General features: G+C 41.3%; 1 protein-coding gene and 1 pseudogene across 8 annotated transcripts in view; both read right to left on the bottom strand.

Moving 5' to 3' along the window:
- USP8 (ubiquitin specific peptidase 8) overlaps positions 1-19,881 on the bottom strand; it is a 75,574-nt gene that overhangs the window by 25,982 nt on the left and 29,711 nt on the right. For all 8 annotated transcript variants that reach the window (XM_019011087.4, XM_019011084.4, XM_019011083.4 and 5 more), the window contains 4 exons: positions 14,564-14,726; positions 11,388-11,430; positions 8,526-8,670; positions 1,932-2,094 (listed from right to left, as the gene is read on the bottom strand). In XM_019011087.4, the coding sequence (XP_018866632.3) occupies positions 1,932-2,094; positions 8,526-8,670; positions 11,388-11,430; positions 14,564-14,726 (514 nt within the window). The remainder of the gene's footprint in view (positions 1-1,931; positions 2,095-8,525; positions 8,671-11,387; positions 11,431-14,563; positions 14,727-19,881) is intronic.
- On the bottom strand, positions 6,591-7,076 carry LOC129527188 (small ribosomal subunit protein uS10-like; annotated as a pseudogene).

The following is a 19,881-nucleotide window of genomic DNA, read 5'->3' as shown; positions in this document are numbered from 1 at the left end:
GTGGGAGGAATGCTTGAGGCCAGGAGTTTGAGACTAGCCTGGGCAACATAGCAATACCTTGTCTCTACTAGAAAATTTTAAAAAATTAGCCAGGCATGGTGCGCACCTGTAGTACCAGCTACTCAGGAGGCTGAGGCAGTAGGATCACTTGAGCCAGGAGTTCAAGGCCGCAGTGAGCTATGATTGTGCCACTGCACTCAAGTCTAGGTGACTGAGAAAAACCTTGTCTCTTAAAAAAATAAAAATAAAAATTAAAACAAATAAATTTAAAAAATATATAGTTAGGCCTATGATGGTTATGTCTGTACTGAGCATGTACAGACTTTTTTCTTGTCACTGTTCTCCAAACAATATGGTATAACAACTATTTACAAAGCACTTACTTTTTATTAGTTATTATAAGGAATCTACAGAAGATTTAAATTATATGAGAGAATATGTGTAGTTTATATGCAAATACTATACCATTTTATGTAAGAAACTTGAATATCCATGGATTTTGGTATTTGTGGGGGGTCCTAGCATCAATCCCCCACAAATACTGAGGACAACCGTATTATTTTTTAAACCTTTGTTAACTTGATCAGTGAAAATGGCACTCGTTTTAATATGCATTTATCTGATACTAGTAAAGTTGCCATTTTTATGGTTATGTCCACTTGCATTTCACTTTCTGTTCATGGCTATCTGTGCCCACGACTTATTTTACTATTTTATCTTAAGTATTTTTCTCATTTGTAGAAGCTCTTTGGATTTTAGGTATTTTAAACCACTGCCATATGTGTTGTAAATATTTCTGCCTGTCTTCTGCCTTGTAATCTTTTTGTGTGTGTGTGTAAGACAGAGTTTCACTCTTGTTGCCCAGGCTGGAGTGCAACGGTGTGATCTTGGCTGACCGCAACCTCCACCTCCCGGGTTCAATCGATTCTCCTACCTCAGCCTTCTGAGTAGCTGGGATTACAGGTGCACACCACCATGCCCGACTAATTTTTTGTTTTTAGCAGAGACGAGGTTTCTCCGTGTTGGTCAAGCTGGTCTTGAACTCCTGACCTCACAACTTCCCAAAGTGTTGGGATTACAGGCATGAGCCACCACGCCTGGCCCTGCCTTGCAATCTTTTTTTTTTTTTTTCCAGACAGAGTCTCGCTCTGTCTCCCAGGCTGGAGTGCAGTGGTGCGATCTCTGCTCACTGCAAACTCTGCCTCCCGGGTTCCTGCCATTCTCCTGCCTCAGCCTCCCGAGTAGCTGGGACTACAGGCCCCTGCCACTGCGCCCGGCTAATTTTTTTGTATTTTTTAGTAGAGATGGGGTTTCACCGTGTTTGCCAGGATGGTCTCGATCTCCTGACCTCGTGATCCACCCACCTCAGCCTCCCAAAGTGCTGGGATTACAGGCATGAGCCACCGCGCCTGGCCATCTTGTAATCTTATAAGATCTTTTCCCACCTAAGTTTTAATTTTACCACACCCAGCCAAAACAAATCTTTTAAACCTGAATTTATAAAAAATTCTACAATCAAAGCATGACGGGCTGGGCGCAGCTGCTCAAGCCTGTAATCCCAGCACTTTGGGAGGCCAAGGCAGGTGGATCACCTGAGGTCAGGAGTTCGAGACCAGCCTGGCCAACATGGTGAAACCCCCTCTCTTCTAAAAATACAAAAATTAGCATGGTGTGGTGGCTCACGCCTGCAGTCCCAGCTACTCAGGAGGCTGAGGCAGGAGAATCGCTTGAACCTGGGAGGCGGAGGTTGCAGTGAGCTGAGATCACGCCACTGTACTCTAGCTTGGGCAACAGAGTGAGACTCAGTCTCAAAAAAAAAAAAAAGGCATGATGAATCTTTTAGTATTTAAGATAAACAACTAGTTAACATGCCTTTCTAACAACCAGAGATGCCCTGCAATTACAATACACTAACAATGAAACTTGCAAACCTTGAAAAGTGCATCTTTCAGACTCCGGAGAGTTGTTCCAATCTGTAAATCTTTGGCAGAACTAAACCAGTCAAGAAGTACCACATACTCCACATTCCCCCTCTTCTTCCATGTGTCTTTAGAATCATCTGGCAGGTGTGCTTCAATCCAACTAGCAGTGACTCTGAAACGTATTAATATTTAAATTGGGGCAAAAGTCAACAAGAGGTCCTAATATACTAACAGAAGACACTCAATTTTGTTCCACAGTCTTTACCACACCACAGCAAATTTTAAGTAGATTCCTTTCTAAGGTGAGGTTATATATTAAGATATTAAACAGCCTAACATGTTTAACCCCTTCACTACTGTATAATATTGGAACATAGTTTTAGTAGTTATTAGAGACTAAAAGAAGACTGAATTCTTTTCATTCTGACCTTTTAAAAAAAGTCAAGGGGGGAGCAAAACTGAAAACAGAGAAAATTATCTGAGCTCCTCTTTCAGCCAAATATAAACTGGGGAATCACCTGGGTAATATTATTCATATTTCAGTTCTCTTATACCTATATAATTAATAGTCCACCATATACCAGGATGTTTATTCAACAAACACATATAGCATTTACCATGTGCCAGATACTGGTCTAAATGCTTTATTCTCATTGAACTCACTGAGTCTTCACAACAATCCTGTAAGACGAACATTATTATTTCTATTTTGGGGAAACTGAGGCACAAACAGATTAAGTGACTCGCTCAAGGTAAGTGGAGCCAGAATTAAAATTCAGGCAATCTGGCTCATGTACATGTTCTTTGCTATGCTGCCTCTTAAAACCGTCAACTGTGAATAACAACAACTCTCCATTAAAGCACAATGTTCACATCATCGTTTGCTCACATAAAAGCTAAAGTCCGGCTGGGCATGGTGGCTCATGCCTGTAATCCCAGCACTTTGGGAGGCTGAGGCGGGTGGATCACCTGAGGTCAGGAGTTCAAGACCAGCCTGGCCAACATGGTAAAACCCCATCTCTACTAAATACAAAAATTAGCCGGGCATGGTGGCAGGCGCCTGTAATCCCAGCTACTGAGGAGGCTGAGGCAGAATTGCTTGAACCTGGGAGGCGGAGGCTGCAGTGAGCCAAGATCATGCCACTGCACTCCAGCCTGGGCGACAAAGCAAGACTCTGTCTCAAAAAAAAAAAAAAAAAAAAAAAGCTAAAGTCCTCACAATGGCCTGCCACAGACATACACCCTCAAGCCTCAATGTCCTCATCTCTAACTACTGGCCCCCTTCACTCGCTCCAGCCACTGGCTTGTTATTCCTGGTTCATCCAGGCATGCTCTTCCCTAAGGGCCTCTGCTCTTGCTTTTTCCCTGTCTGGAATCTGCTTCCCTCAGATAGCTGCATCATTCATTTCCCTTATTTCTTCAAGATTTGCTAATAACTTCTCTGTGAGGCCTTTCTAAACACACACACATGCACACGCACACATGACATTCCCATTTCCAAGGCACTCAACATAAGACAAACTAAACATTTCAAGCTTTTATTGTACGTCTTACCTATCTCACCTCTCTGTTAAAAGCTCCAAAGACAATTTTTTGTTTGTTCAATGGCTTAGCCCAGCACTTAGAACATAGTAACCCAGCACACAGAAAGTGTTCAGTGAATATTGGTTTAATCAGCTGGACGCGGTGGCTCACACCTGTAATCCCAGCCCTTTGGGAGGCCAAGGCTGGCTGATCCCCTGAGGTCAGTTCGAGACCAGCCTGGCCAACATGGCGAAACCCTGTCTCTAATTAAAAATACAAAAATTAGCTGGAAGTGGTGGTGCATGATTGGAGTCTCAGCCACTCAGGAGACTGAGGCAGGAGAATAGCTTGAACCTGGGAGGTGGAGGTTGCAGTGAGCCGAGATCACGCCACTGCACTCCAGCCTGGGTGAAGAGCGAGACTCTGTCTCAAAAAAAAAAAAAAAAAAAAAAAAGGATTTAATAATTGAATGAGTGAATAATAAAGATTTACACCTCTGGGTAAGGAGCTCCATATTATTCTTAGCAAAGCACTTAGTATATAGTGGCATTTCAATATTTAACTGACGATACTGGCAAGCTGGGCCGGACTGGTACAACTTTTATCCATAAGTAAAACCAAATAAGATCATTTTAATTTTGAAATCCAGTTCCTATACAATAATGTTGGTTACTGTATCTTCCAGGAAGTAAAGAAGTAGAAGAAATATAAAATATTGTCTACTAATATCCTCTCCTGATGTACACAGATCAGAAGGATGCTTGGTCAACAAAGAAGGAAAAAAAATAAAATGTGATATTCTTAAAGACTATTTCCAACCCTAGGGGTATATTTACCTAAATACTGTTTTCAGGATTAGTATTCTACAGAAAACACTTTGGGAAACAACAGTATCAGCAAACATTTCTCAAACTTCTGTCTTTTATGTACCATCTTCACAATTTGCTCCAACTCTGCTCTACTTGTCTTTTATTAAATTTAATTAATTTAATTAAAAATAATTTTTTACTTAAATAAATTTAATAGGAAATTGTATAGCCCTAAATACATGAAAAAACGAAATCATATCCAATAAGTAAAAGGTATGCCTGAAGATAAATAAAATATTTAAGTAAATTGCGCTATATTCACACAACAGAACATCATATGGCAATGAGAATGAACAAACTACAACTACACACAATAACAAAGATGACTGTCACAAACACAGGTTGGGTATAGAAGACAGATATAAAAGACTACATATTATAAATTCCATTTATATAAAGTACAAAAGCAGACAAAAAGAATATATTCTGTTAGAAACTGGTGGTTTCCTTGGGCAGTGGGATACGGGTAGTAACTTACAGGGGGTATATCGGATTCAGGGGGATGATAACATTGTTTCTTGGTCTGGATGCTAATTAAGTGGGTGCATTCAGTTAATGAAAATTCATTGGGCTAGACACTTAAGACAGGAGTACTTCAGTATATATACTATCATGTATTAAAAGTTAAGAATATGGGAGCTAAACGGTAAGAACTTATGAACACAAAGAAGGAAACAACAGACACTGGGGTCTACTTGAGGCGGGAGTGTAAGAGGAGGGAGAGGAGCAGAAAAGATAACTATTGGGTACTGAGCTTAATACCTCGGTGATAAAATATGTATGTACAACAAACCCCCGTGAAAACGTTTACCTATGTAACAAACCTTCACATGTACCACCAAACCTAAAATAAAAGTTTAAAAAAGAAATAGGCTGGGGACCGTGGCTCACACCTGTAATCCCAGCACTTTGGGAAGCTGATGCCGGTGGATCACTTGAGGCCAGGAGTTCAAGACCAGCCTGGCCAACATAGTGAAACCCTGTCTCTACTAAAAATACAAAAATTAGCCGGGTGTGGTGGCGCACACCTGTAATCCCAGCCACTTGGGAGGCTGAGACATGAGACATGAGGATCAACTGAACCCAGAAGGCAGAGGTTGCAGTGAGCCAAGATTGTACAACTGCACTCCAGCCTGAGCAACACAGCAAGACCCTGTCTCAAAAAAAAAAAAAAAAAAAAGGCCAGGTACAGTGGCTCACACCTGTAATCCCAGCACTTTGGGAGGCCAAGGCAGGTGGATCATTTGAGGTCAGGAGTTCGAGATCAGCCTGGCCAACATGGTGAAACCCAGTGTCTAGTAAAAATTAAAAAATTAGCTGGGCAAGGTGACATGTGCCTGTAATCCCAGCTACTCAGGGGGCTGAGGCAGAAGAAATCTCTTGAACCCGGGAGGTGGAGGCTGCAGTTGGCCGAGATCACACCATTGCACTCCAGCCTGGGCGACAGAGCAAGACTCTGTCTCAAAAATAAATAAATAAAAATAAATAAATTAAATTAAAATTTAAAAAATTAAAATAAATACAATAAAATAAAAAGCTTAAAATTTTAAGAACAGATAGGCCGGGTGCAATGGCTCACATCTATAATCCCAGCACTCTGGGAGGCTACGGTGGGAGGATCGTTTGAGCCCAGGAGTTTGAGAGCTGTCTGGGCAATGTGGCAAAACCCCGTCTCTACAAAAAAAATACAAAAATCAGCTGGGCATCGTGGCGTGTGCCTGTAGTCCCAGCTACCCAGGAGGCTGAGGTGAGAGGATCATCTAAACCCAAGAGGTCAAGGCTGCGGTGAGCTGTAATCATGCCACTGCACTCCAACCCAGGCACAGAGTGAGACTCTGTCTCAAAAATAAATAAATAAAAATAGACAATGAAAAAATACAGTAATCACTATCAGCTAGTTGTAGGTACTGTAACCTACAGAAAGCTCTAGACCTGTTCCCTTCAGTTAAGAGAGATAAGCAAGTATTTAAAAGATATACTAGCACCAAACTGAAACTCCTTTAAACTAACTCAAAAGGACTGTAACATAAATTAAAAGAGAATAATTTTCTCAGTATGCATTTCATTGTTCTTTAATCTTCAACCTAAAATCATCTTGAGTTTCATAGTAGTCCAAATCTCACATTTTGGGAAACTTCCATGTAAACTCAGTAATAACGACCACCAGCTCTCTATTAATACAGATTAGACTACCCAAAGACTAATTACAACTTTGTCTGTTCAAATCCTGGGAATATATTCACACGTTTAATTAGACTGAGCACTCTAATATATATTTTTTTAACAACCAGTAATCAATTTATTAAAATAGTTGACTTAAGCATCTCCAATGGTGACTTCCACCTCAACTCCTGGCTCAGTACTGATGGAAGTAATCTGCTTAACAATCTCAGAAAGGATGTGCAAGTCAATGAGTTGTTTGTGGATTCTCATCTGGAAATGATCCCATGTCTTAGAACCGTCACCAAAAGGAGTTTTTCTTGTAGCGATTCTCAAAGTCTTAGTAGGCATTTGAACTGGTCCTTTCACATTGAGATTCTTTTTCTTTGCTCCTCTCATCAAGTCAGCACACACCTTCTCCAGGGATTTTATGCTGTGGCTCATAGAGAGTGATTCGAATTCAGTGAAATGCTATCTCCAGCTCCATGGGTGTTTTTCCAGCATCTTTAAAAGCCACGGCTGCTGTGCGGCTTCCTGACCGACCGGTTCCTCTGCGAGAGCAACAGCAGTACAGCAGGAGCAGGAGAGGGCTGACCACAGCTCAGCACTACCTTCGACAGCGTCTTCCTCATTTTTTTTTTTTTTTTGAGACAGAGTCTCCCTCTGTAGCCCAGGCTGGAGTGCAGTGCCGTGATCTCGGCTCACTGCAACCTCCGCCTCCCGGGTTCATGCCACTCTCCCGCCTCAGCCTCCCAAGTAGCTGGGATTAAAGGCATGCGCCACCTCACCTGGCTGAAGTATTTTTAGTAAAGATGGGGTTTCACCATGTTGGCCAGGCTGGTCTGGAACTCCTGACCTCAAGTGATCCGCCTGCCTTGGCTTCCCCAAGTGCTGGGATTACAGGTGTGAGCCACTGTGCCCGGCCTAAGAGCTCTAATTTTTAAATAGCTTATTTACAAAGCACTCTATGCTTCAGGTCGAACATTTATCAAGCATCTGCAATATGCCAAGAACTATACAGATTTTATTACCTAATTTTAAAAATATATAATTTTAAACCAAGACCAAGAGAGGTAATAGGATCTACATAAGAATGCTCGAAATAGTGAAAATAGCCCTTTATCTGGAGGTTTAGCTCTGCCACTATGCCATGATTTCCAACATACAATATACCCATGTAAGTCACTTTAAATTATTTCATAGGTTAAAGGCCTTCTTACCAAAAAAGAAAGAAAAAAATTTAAATTAAGTCCTTACTCGTGCCAGGACCTGTGCTAAAGTGTGTGTGTGTATATAATGTTTCTCATTTAAATCTCCTGAAACCTCTGTAAGATATGTTCTACTATTATCCCCATTTTACAGATGGAAACCTGAGCTTAGAAATGTTAGGTCACTACCTAGTAATAATGCAACGAGTAAGTGACAGTTATTTGAATAGAGTCTGGCATCAGAGACTATACTCTTTTACCTTAAGCACACACAAAGTATTTGTGTAGCGTGTATCACAGAAAATATAGGGAATTTCAGTATGTAAAACAATTCAATTAGTTCACAATTTAAATCAATTTGGTACATACGGTTCACATGCTTATAAACAGAAAATAATAGGAAAAATCAGTTAACAAACATCTGGGGAGAGAGGGAAAAGGCAACTTCATTTCTCTTTTGATAAGATTCTAAATACCACAAATAGGAGAAAACAGCCAAATCAAAAGTTAGCAAATCCGTAACTTCAACCTTCAAAAAGGGTGGAGTGTGTCTTTAAGAAGCAAAGATTTAGGGAAATCCCACTTGGGCACCCCTCACTCTCAAAAGTGAGAGAGCAGTTCTTCTTTCTCTTTCTTTTGCCTATTAAACCTCTGCTCCTAAAATGTACCTCCCCCTCCCCTCCCCCACCACCCACACACACACAAAGAGGCAAAGATTTAAAAAGTTACCAGGAAAAGACTACTTTATCACATTTAGCTTGGATGCTAAGTAGTAACATTTACTAAGGTCCACAGTTTACTACTTACTACACAGTTTACTACTTTACTACACAATAACCCACCCTGGACTGATGGCTTCTTCAGGAACACTGAGAGAATGTAAAATACAGGAATCTTGATAATCCTGCATTCTTCGAGCATCCATTATAATCAAGCTGATGTTTTTATCCGTCATCATTGTGTATAGTTCCTTTGCTGTGATTGCTCCTTGGAATTGAGAGAGACAGTATAAGTGACAAGAAACAGCACAAGATGTGCTGACATCACAAAACATAGGACAAACAGCTTTTTCTAGAAGAGCAAAGTATACTGAATATATATGGATGCCACATATTTACTACTCCATCATACTATTTATTATCTTGTAAACTAACATTAAATACAACTTGTTTTTTTTCTTGAGACAGGGTCTCGTTCTGTAACCCAGGCTGGAGTGCGGTGGCATGATCTCAGCTCACTGCAACCTCCACCTCCCAGGTTCAAGTGATTCTCCTGCCTCAGCCTCCCAAGTAGCTGGGAACACAGGCCGTTACCACGCCTGGCTAATTTTTGTATTTTTAGTAGAGATGGGGTTTCACCATGTTGACTAGGCTGGTCTGGAACTCCTGACCTCAAGTGATCTGCCCACCTCGGCCTCCCAAAGTGTTGGGATTACAGGCGTGAGCCACCACATACCTGGCCTTGTGTTTTTAACATTTATCAAGAAAACAGTTCGATGCTCTGTTTACAAAGACTTAAAAATCAAAACTTTCTGTTGAGTTTGCAGCTACACCTGGTATTGACTCTGTTACCAATATAAAATAAAGAACATTAATATATGTGTCTTAGGAAAATAGTATGTTTTCAAAAATTAAGACATTAGAAAAATGCTAACTGGAAGAAATAAATATCTATGGTTCTAAAATTCTGGAAAAGTTCTAAATTGAAAAGGTCTCTGATGGCAGTCTTACGGTAGCTTTTTGAAAAACTTAGATATCCAAGTATTCTTAGAATAACAAGTCAAAAGCTTGCTATTCTACATCAGAGGTTGAAAAACTATGGCCATCTGTTTTTACTGGATCACTGCCACACTCGTTTGTTTACATATTTTTTCATACTGCAACAGCAGAGATCAATAGTTGTGTCAGAGACCACAGGGCTCTCCAAGCCCATAAGGTTCCCCAAGCCTAAAATGTTTACCATCTATCCTTTTAAGAAAAATTTGCCAATTCTCATTCTACTTGATGTTCATTTGTTAGCTCCCAGCCAGAAGGAAAAAAGATTATTTTGTTTTCTAAGAAGGCTAACAAAAAGGAAACTAAGTAAAGCTAATGCAATATTTAATTTATTTACTTTTGGGGGAGGGCAGCAATCTGTCAAAATAAATATTCCCTATGTTACTATTTTTCCTTAGCTCTACTGAAGTGAAAGATTAAAAGGCACTACAAGAGAGTTGAGATTATATAAAAAGCTGTTTCAGCAGTGAGCTGTGAGAAGAAAAGTAGTCTCAGTAGCTCCTATGCTAAAAGACCTATAGCTGCTAATAATCGTCCTCCATCTGTAGCCATCAAGTGTATGCTAACAAAACAGACCAAAAAAGTTGATAACAAACCACTGAGAAGGACAACATTTAAGCAGGATGACACACAAAGGAACAAATGCATAAAAACTAATCGGAATGAATCAGTAACAGCTTTTAGGGAAGTACCTTATAGCACACTCAGTTTATTTTTATAATTGTTGTATGGCAATATTTTAAGTAGAGAATTTATTTTACTGTTACCTATAATTATGTTTAAGTTCAACCTTTTCTCTGATCCAAGTACTAACCAGGCCTGACCCTGCTTCGCTCCCGAGATCGGGCGCGTTAGGTGGTATGGCTGTAGACAAGGTAAACCTTTTCTGAGAGAGGAAAACGTCTCTAGCAGATGAAGAGAATTTCCAAAGTCTTGTTTAGGTCACATATTTGTCACTAGAGCATCAACGCCACCTATGGATAATTTCCATATTACTGGTTTGGATTTGAGACAGGGTCTCACTGTCATAGGCTGCAGTACAGTGGTGTGATCATGGCTCACTGCTGCCTCAACCTCCCGGGCTCAAGCAATTCTCCCACCTCAACCTCCTGAGCAGATGGGACTACGGGCATCCACCACCACACCCAGCTAATTTTTGTATTTTTTGTAGAGACAGGGGTTTCACCATGTTACCTAGGCTGGTCTTGAACTCCTAGGCTCAAGCAATCCTCCTGCCTGAGCCTCCCAAAGTGCTGAGATTACAGGAATGAGCCACTGCGCCTGGCCTCAATTTTTTTTTATGGGGGATGTAAATGACTGTTAAATAATTTAGTCTTTGACCACAGGATGGATGTGGGGAGAAAAAATTAAATCTACAACCTAGTCATAAATGATAATAAGTCCTACTTAAAGTTTACCATGTATTCTAAGAATTTACATATATTAGCTCATTCAACCCTGACAACAACCCTATGAAATAAGTACTATTATTATCTCCACTTTACAGACAAGGAAACAAAGGTAGAATGTTTAAGTAACATTCTGAAAACCAGGCAGAAAGGGAGAGGAGGAACCAGTATTCAAACTCCAGCAGTTTGACTTCTGAGAGTCCATGCTCTTAAACCATTATTGCTAAACTGCATGTTGAAAAGAAAACAAGTACAAGCTTTGGTTTTGACATTTTTCAGCTGCATATTACCAGTTTAACACGTAAGGTTAAAATTATTCATAAAATATCCCCCATGATAAATACATAAAAATAACCTCAGACATTTTCAATATAATTGTACAGACTAGGAAAAATGATAAAGCTTACATAGAGATTAGACAACAATGCTAAGAATCTCATTGTATAAAACCTGATGCTTATTCGGATTAAAAGATCTCAGTCAGAACCTAAAACAACTTCCTCTTTCTGTACACACTTACCTTTCTCTTTGGTCTCACATTTTTCATTCTTTTCACCACTGCTCTATTGCATAGGAAAAAAAAAAAGTTTCAACTTTCATAGACACAAAAAATTCAACTTTAATACTTCATTTACTTCTCTTAAATGGAAACTCTAAGAAACGAACTGTGCAGAGTACTGGCCTTTTATAAAAACGCAGATGAATAATAATGATATTAAAAGGTTTCTTTGGCAGTAGACAACAGCTAAAATAACTAGCAATCTTTCAGAATCATAGAACATTTCCTCAAAATTTACTTCAATTAAAGACCAAATATAATTTAACAGCACAAACTGCTACAGAAATTTAATATTTAATTTGATTAGAAAGTACTTCTTACAATCAAACAAAAATTCTGGCTATCCCATTCAGTGTCCTCCACCACATAATTAAAGCAAAATGAACTAATACAAAGTATTGCTTATGTAGTTTACATTTTTTTTTTTTTTTGAGACGGAGTCTCGCTCCGTGGCCAGGCTGGATTGCAATGGTGCCATCTTGGCACACTGCAACCTCTGCCTCTCAGGTTCAAGCAATTCTCCTGCCTCAGCCTCCTGAGTAGCTGGGATTACAGGCGTATGCTACCACGCCCAGCTAATTTTTGTATTTTTAGTAGAGATGGGGTTTTGCTATGTTGGCCAGGCTGGTCTTGATCTCTTGACCTTGTGATCTGCCTGCCTCAGCTTCCCAAAGTGCTGGGATTATAGGCATGAGCCGCCGTGCCCGGCCTATGTAGTTTACATTTTTTAACCAAGACAACATGGGATAATCCTGTATGGTACTAACTCATTTTATAGATGGGGAAACAAAGGACCCACTTAGATTTTTTTTTTTTTTTTTGGAGATAGGGTCTCACTCTAATGCTCAAGCTGGAGTGCAGTTGCATGATCACTGCAGCCTGGACCTCCTGGGCTCAAGTGATCCTCCCACCTTGGCCTCCTGAGTAGCTGGGACTACAGGTGTGCACTATCATGACTGGCTAATTTTTTAAAAAATGTTTGTAGAGGCCAGGCACAGTGGCTCATGCCTGTAATCCCAGCACTGTGGGAGGTCAAGGTGGGCGGGTCACCTGAGGTTGGGAGTTCAAGACCAGCCTGACCAACATGGAGAAACCTTGTCTCTACTAAAAATATAAAATTAGCCGGGCGTGGTGGTGCATGCCTATAATTCCAGTTACTTGGAAGGCTGAGGGAGGAGAATTGCTTCAACCTGGGAGGTGGAGGTTGCAGGGAGGTGGAGGTTGCAGTGAGCTGAGATCGCACTACTGCACTCCAGCCTAGGCAACAAAAGTGAAACTGCATCTCAAAAAAAAAAAAAGTTTGTAGAGACAGGGTTTTTCCATGTTGCCCAGGCTGGTCTCAAATTCCTGGACTCAAATGACCTGCCCACCTTGGCCTCCCAAAGTGCTGGGATTACAGGTGTGAGCCACCACACCCAGCCAACAACGACTTTTTAATGAAAGGAATGATGATCCACACGGAATGATAACTGAAAGCTACAAAATGTCTAAGAAAAAAATCAAAGCAGAAATTTTCCCATGGATTTCAACTTATATTTTAGGAAGAATAGTTTCTGAGGAGGTAAAGGAAGGGAGGTACAGTGATAGCTGGCAGCTACAGACTAAGTCACTGATGGCTTTTAGCAAAGAGATGATGTAGCTGAAAAGACCACAAGTAGTCACTAAATAGATGTGAAAAAATGGGAGAAGCCAGGCGTGGTGGCTCACTCCTGTAATCCCAACACTTTGGGAGGCCAAGGTGGGTAGATCGCTTGAGGTCAGGAGTTCAAGAACAGCCTGGCCAACATGGTGAAACCCCATCTCTACTAAAAATACGAAAACTAGCTGGGCATGGTGGTGGGTGCCTGTAATCCCAGCTACTCAAAAGGCTGAAGCCTAGGAGAATTAGTTGAACCCGGGAAGCAGAGGTTGCAGCGAGCTGAGATCGCACCACTGCACTCCAGCCTGAGCGACAGAGTGAAACTCTACGTCTCAAAAAAAAAAAAAAAAAAAGAAGAGCCAGGTGTGGTGGCTCATGCCTGTAATCCCAGCACTTTGGAAGGCTGAGGCAGGCAGATCACTGGAGGTCAGGAGTTCGAGACCAGCCTGGCCAACATGGTGAAACCCCATCTCTACTAAAAATACAAAAATTAGCCGGGTGTGGTGGCGGGCGCCTGTAATCCCAGCTACTTGGGAAGCTGAGGCAGGAGAATCGCTTGAACCTGGGAGGCGGAGGTTGCAGTGAGCTGAGATCACGCCATTGCATTCCAGCCTGGGCGACAAGAATGAGACTCTGTCTCAAAAAAAAAAAAAAAAAAAAAAAAAAAGGGGAGAGGAGGAACTGGGGGAGAAAAAGAAAGAGAAAGCAAAGGAAAAAGAATGAGACCTCAGAAACAGATAAAAGGCTTGGTACCAAACAAAGTAGTATACTAAATCTTTTAATGTAAATTACATGATTAGAAAGAAGAAACTTAAAAATCGTCTATTTCAAGACTATAATTTGGGAAACAAGAAAACTGAGTCCCAGAGTGGTTAAAAAAGTTTTGACATAGGACCAGAATGCAGATATAATAAATCACAGCTCAGCTCAAATGATTTTTCTATTGCTCTAATTAAGTTTATAATGTCTGCTAAAAAACAAATTAATGCAGAGAAAATATTGCCATAGAAATTCACAGAAAAATCTGAAGTCAACTGAGGCTAGAATATTTAATTCAAATTCTTTTCTTTTTTTTTGAGACAAGAGTGTTGCTCTGTTGCCCAGGCTGGAGTGGAGTGGTACGATCTCAGCTCACTGCAGCCTCTGCCTCCTGGGTTCAAGCAATTCTCCTACTTCAGCCTCTTGAGTAGCTGGGACTACAGGCACGCACCACCACATCCAGCTAACTTTTGTATTTTTAGTAGAGTCGGGGTTTCGCTACGTTGGCCAGGCTGGTTTCGAGCTCCTGGCCTCAAGTGATCTGCCCGCCTCGGCCTCCCAAAGTGCTGGGATTACAGGCATAAGCCACCATGCCCAGCCTTAAATAAATTTCTTATTAAAACATTAAATTTCATCCTTGTTGCCTAAAAGAACTTTATAGTGGTATCTCAACTCTTTTTAAGCAAATCATCTAACAAGCAGAAACGGTCTTTTAACTCACACATTAAATTTGAAATACCTTTTGGGTTTTGTCTTTGGAATCCAAAACATTCTCCAAAGAACCTTTAGCCAATGTGCCACCATCCTCTCTTCCTGTTTCCTGCCTTTTTTGTTGCAGCCGCTGTGCTTCCTCCTGCCTGTCTTTTTCCTCAAGTTTTTTCCGGACTTCAGCTTCTTCATATCTAGTTGAAAAAATAAGTCAAGATTGTCTTTTATTGGCGTTAATCGTGGAAATTAAAGGAGTTTCAGTTCTGTAAAATTAGTATCCTGCCTTGAGGTATTTCATGGCTATATGCTTTCTCCCTCCACCACAATTCACACATCTGCCGCCTGAGGCCATCTGTAGATTTACTTCAAATTGCCCAGAACTATTAAAAAGAAACTGTATGTTCTCAAGTTGAAATTATTTAGTGCTTTTTGCTCTTTCTCTCCTACTAATTTCAACCTTTTATATTGATTCAAATCTGCTGCAATTTGCTTTTCAAAGGAAAAATCCTAATTCTTTCTGCAAAAGAAACAGCCCAAATATCACACTTATGTTTATAATTTAGAATAAAAATGTAAAAACAAACATTCAAAAAGCTGTGGAAAGTCTTGCCAAGGTCCCAAGTTACATTTTTTTAAAGGATGACTTCACTGAAATTTCCAACTTGTTGGCAGTTAAACAGCTATCTGAACTACAGTTAGCAGATATCTGAGGAATTTTGAACTATTCCCTACTAAATTATAGGTGGCTGGGTGCGGTGGCTCACATCTGTAATCCAGGACTTTGGGAGGCCAAGGCAGGTGGATCATGTGAGGTCAGGAGTTTGAGACCAGCCTGACCAACATGGTGAAATCCCATCTCTACTAAATATACAAAATTAGCTGGGCGTGGTGGTGCATGTCTGTAATCCCAGCTACTTGGGAGGCTGAGGCAGGAGAATCACTTGAACTGGGAAGGCGGAGGATGCAGTGAGCCGAGATCACGTGACTGCACTCCAGCCTAGGTAACAGAGTGAGACTCCATCTCTAAATAAATAAATAAATGAACGAATGGCAATGTTTGCTATTATTGCCAGGACAGACTGTACGTTATCATAGACCTGCAATCTTGTTTTCCCTAATTATCAATGCTCGGCAATGTCCGTGAGCTTCAAATTTAAAGACAGAGAGAGAGAAGATAAAACAGATGTAAAGGAAAAAAATAAATAATTGACTAGGGTCAATAATTAGTAAAAGACGAATCAATAGTTTCCATTTTATTATTCTCTTTATTGTATCTTCACATTTTATATGCTCTTTTTTTCTTTTTTCTTTTTTTTTTTTGAGACAGAGTCTCGCTCTGTCACCCAGGCTGGAGTGCATTGGCATGATCTCGGTTCACTGCAACCTCCATCTCCCAGGTTCAAGTAATTCTCCTGACTCAGCCTCCTGAGTAGCTGGGACTAGAGGCACACACCACCATGCCTGGCTAATTTGTGTATTTTTAGTAGAGACAGGGTTCACCATGTGGCCAGGCTTGTCTCAAACTCCTAACCTCAGGTGACCCACCTGCCTCAGCCTCCCAAAGTGCTGGGATTACAGGTGTGAGCCACCGTGGCTGGCTGTTTTTTTTTTTCTTTTCTTTTTTGAGACACAGTCTCACTCTGTCACCCAGGCTGGGGTACAGTCGCATGATCTCGGCTCACTGCAACCTCTGCCTCCTGGGTTCAAGCGATTCTCCTGCCTCAACCTCCCAAGTAGCTGGGACTACAGGTGTATGCCACCACACCCACCTAATTTTTGTATTTTTAGTAGAGGTGGGGTTTCACTATGTTGGCCAGGCTGGTCTCGAACTCCTGACCTCAGGTGATCCACCTGCCTCGGCCTCCCAAAAGGCTGAGATTACAGGTGTGAGCCACCGCACCTGGTCTTATATGCTCTTTTGAGTGAATATTCCAAAATGAAAAATTTCTAAATAAACAGATAAAACTATACAATAGAAATGGTGACTATTCAAATAACTGTGCCAGCTTCACATATTTAAAATTTTAAGTTTACTTTAAAAATGACTTCTGAACTCAAAATTATTTCGTACCACACATTTTCAACATCATGTTAATAGTGACCAAAAACGTGCCATCTATCAATAAGATCATTCATGCACTTAGCAAGAATTACATCTTTAGCTCTTGGAGAAGAAATTAGCATGTCACACAAAGCTGTGCTATTCCTCAAGTGGAAGAAATATAAGGAAAACAGTGCTTCTCCTCTAAATATTTGAGCAGTTAATTTCTTTTCTTTTTTTTCTTTTTCTTTTTTTCACCGAGTCTCGCTCTGTTGCCCAGGCAGGAGTGCAGAGGCATGATCTCAGCTCACTGCAACCTCCACCTTCCAGGTTCAAGCAATTCTCCTGCCTCAGCCTCCCGAGTAGCTGGGATTACAGGCGCATGCCACTGTGCCCAGCTAATTTTTGCATTTTTAGTAGAAAAGGGGTCTCACCATGTTGGCCAGGCTGGTCTCGAACTCCTGGTCTAAAGTGATCCACCCTCGTCGGCCTCCCAAAGTGCTGGGATTACAGGGGCGAGCCACCACGCCTGGCCATTAAGCAGTTAATTTTTTTTTTTTTTTGAGACGGAGTCTCATACTGTCACCCGGGCTGGAGAGCAGTGGCGGGATCTCGGCTCACTGAAACCTCTGTATCTCAGGTTCAAGCGTTCCTCCTTGCCTCCACCTCTCTAGTGGCTGGGATGACAAGCTCCCACCACCACGGCCAGCTAATTATTTTTGTATTTTTAGTAGAGATGGGGTTTCACTATGTTGGCTAGGCTGGTCTTGAACTCCTGACCTTGTGATCCATCTGCCTCAGCCTCCCAAAGTGCTGGGATTACAGGCATGAGCCACCCCGCCTGGCCTAAGCAGTTTCTATCTTTACGCTTAGCAATTCCTTCTGAATTATTTATTCCATTGACTGAAATGATCACTAATATTGACAGGAACATGGTGATCACGACACACTACTTTAAAAATGCTATCCTTTCACCTTAAAAAATAAAGGTAGGAAAGAGAATTCTAATTCTGGTAATGACTTAGTAGTTTCCATTGTTCTGAACCTCTCACAGACAACTATAAACTCTGGGTAACCTATAACTACCTGAAGGCATTGGAAAACTGCCATAATCAGGAAGAAAGTAGACGGGGGTTGACACTTGAAAGAAAGGAAGGGCATTAGTAAGATTCCCATTTTTTATGGTTTCACACCTAAGGCAGGCCTTACTGCTGAAAACAGCTAAAATTCCAATAAAGACCCCAATCCCAGAGAACCAGAGTTCCAAATTCTTTGTATAGACTTGCCCAAATTGCCAGCTGACACCTGAATTAAGCACACCTGCGGCAGATACTAAGGAGCCCAGCTAAGTTTAGAAGAATTGAAAAGAATGTCAGTTGCCACCTACCATAGGCAAGACAGAAAACTTAACGTTTGAGTATAGCCAAGTTAACTGCCTACTGGGACAAAACAACAACAACAACAACAAAACTATTCAGAAGACTAAAGAAGAATGCAGAGCCTATAATTTTATTGTTCACAATGTCCAAAGTTACTAGTACCAAAAAAAGAAAAATAGGACAACAATAAAAGAGAAAAGGCGCTGCGCACTGACTCCAAGATGATGCATTTAGCATACAAAGATTTTAGAGCACCTGTTATAACTATGCTCAAGGGCGTAAATGAAAATGTGCTTGTAATAAATGAACAAATAGGAACTCTCTGTAAAAAAAAAAAATAGACGCTATAAAAAAGAACCACACAGAAATTCTAGAATTGGGCTGGGCGCAGTGGCTCATGCCTATAATCCTAACTCTTTGGGAGGCCCTGGTAGGAGGACTGCTTGAGCCCAGAGCTTGAGACCAGTTTGGGCAACATGGTGAAACCCTGTCTCTACAAAAAAACACAAAAAAACTAACTGGGCCTGGTGGTGTGCATCTGTAGTTCCAGTTGTTCAGGAGGTGAAGATGGGAGAATCACTTGAGGCCAGGAGGCTGAGGTTGCAGTGAGCTGTGATCACGCCACTGTACTCCAACCTCGACAACAGAGTGAGACTCTGTCTCAAAAAAAGGAAGAAATTCTAGAATTGAAACATGTAACTGAAAAAAATTCACTCAACAGAAAATTGGAGATGACAAAGTAAAGAGTCAGTATTTGAAGGGAGAACCATCCTGGGCAACACAGAAAGACCCCATCTCTATAAAAAATAAAATTAGCCAGGAGCAGAGGTATGTGCCTTTAGTCCCACCTACTCAGGAGGCTGAGGTGGGATTGCTTGAGCCCAGGAGTTTGAGGATGCAGTGAGCTAGGATCATGCCACTGCACTTCTGCCTGGGCAACAGAGTGAGACCTTGTCTCAAAAGAAAAAAAGGGTCAAAGAGTGATAAATATTATTCAATCCAGGCTGGGCGTGGTGGCTCACATCTGTAATTCCAGCACTCTGGGAGGCCGAGGTGGGTAGATCACCTGAGGTCAGGAGTTTGAGACCAGCCTGGCCAACATGGTGAACCCCTATCTCTAGTAAAAATACAAAATTAGCCAGGTGTGGTGGCACACACCTGTAGTACCAGCTACTTGGGAGGCTAAGATAGGAGAATTGCTTGAACCCAGGAGGTGGAGGCTGCAGTGAGCCAAGATCGTGTGCCACTGCACTCCAGCCTGGGTGAGACAGAGTGAGACTCCATCTGAAAAAAAAAAAAAAGAAAATTATCCAATCTGAAAAACAAAGAGAAAATGATTAAAACAAAACAGAATAAAAAGAACAAATCCTTAGGGATTCATTGGAGAAAATAAAAAAGTCTATCATATGTAGAGCTGGAGTTCCAGCAAGAAAATAAAAATGAGGCAGAAAAATGCTTAATATCAGAAACAATGGAGGCCAGAAGACAGTGGAATAGCAGCTCTGAAGTGACAAAAGGGAAAATTAAAACCTGCCAACCTAGAATCCTGTATCTAGTTAAAATCCCTTAAGAATGAAGATGAGGGCGGGGTGTGGTAGCTCACGCCTGTAATCCCAGCACTTTGGGAGGCCAAGGCAGGCAGATCACCTGAAGTCAGGAATTCAAGACCAGCCTGGCCAACATGGTAAAACCCCATCTCTACCAAAAAATACAAAAATTAGCCAGGCATGGTGGTGTGTGCCTGTAGTCCCAGCTACTTGGGGAGGCTGAGGTGGGAGGATCGCTTGAACCTGGGGGTGGGAGTTGCAGTGAGCCAAGATCATGTCACTGCACTCCAGCCTTCAGGACAGTGAGACCCTAAAAAAAAAAGAATATTCCCAGAGGTAAAGAGGGACATAATGATAAAAAGGTCAATTCATCAAGAAACTA

The sequence above is a fragment of the Gorilla gorilla genome, chromosome 16 (assembly GCF_029281585.2).
Source record: "Gorilla gorilla gorilla isolate KB3781 chromosome 16, NHGRI_mGorGor1-v2.1_pri, whole genome shotgun sequence".
Classification (NCBI taxonomy): Eukaryota; Metazoa; Chordata; class Mammalia; order Primates; family Hominidae; genus Gorilla; species Gorilla gorilla.
This window is presented reverse-complemented; position numbering and strand designations above follow the sequence as displayed.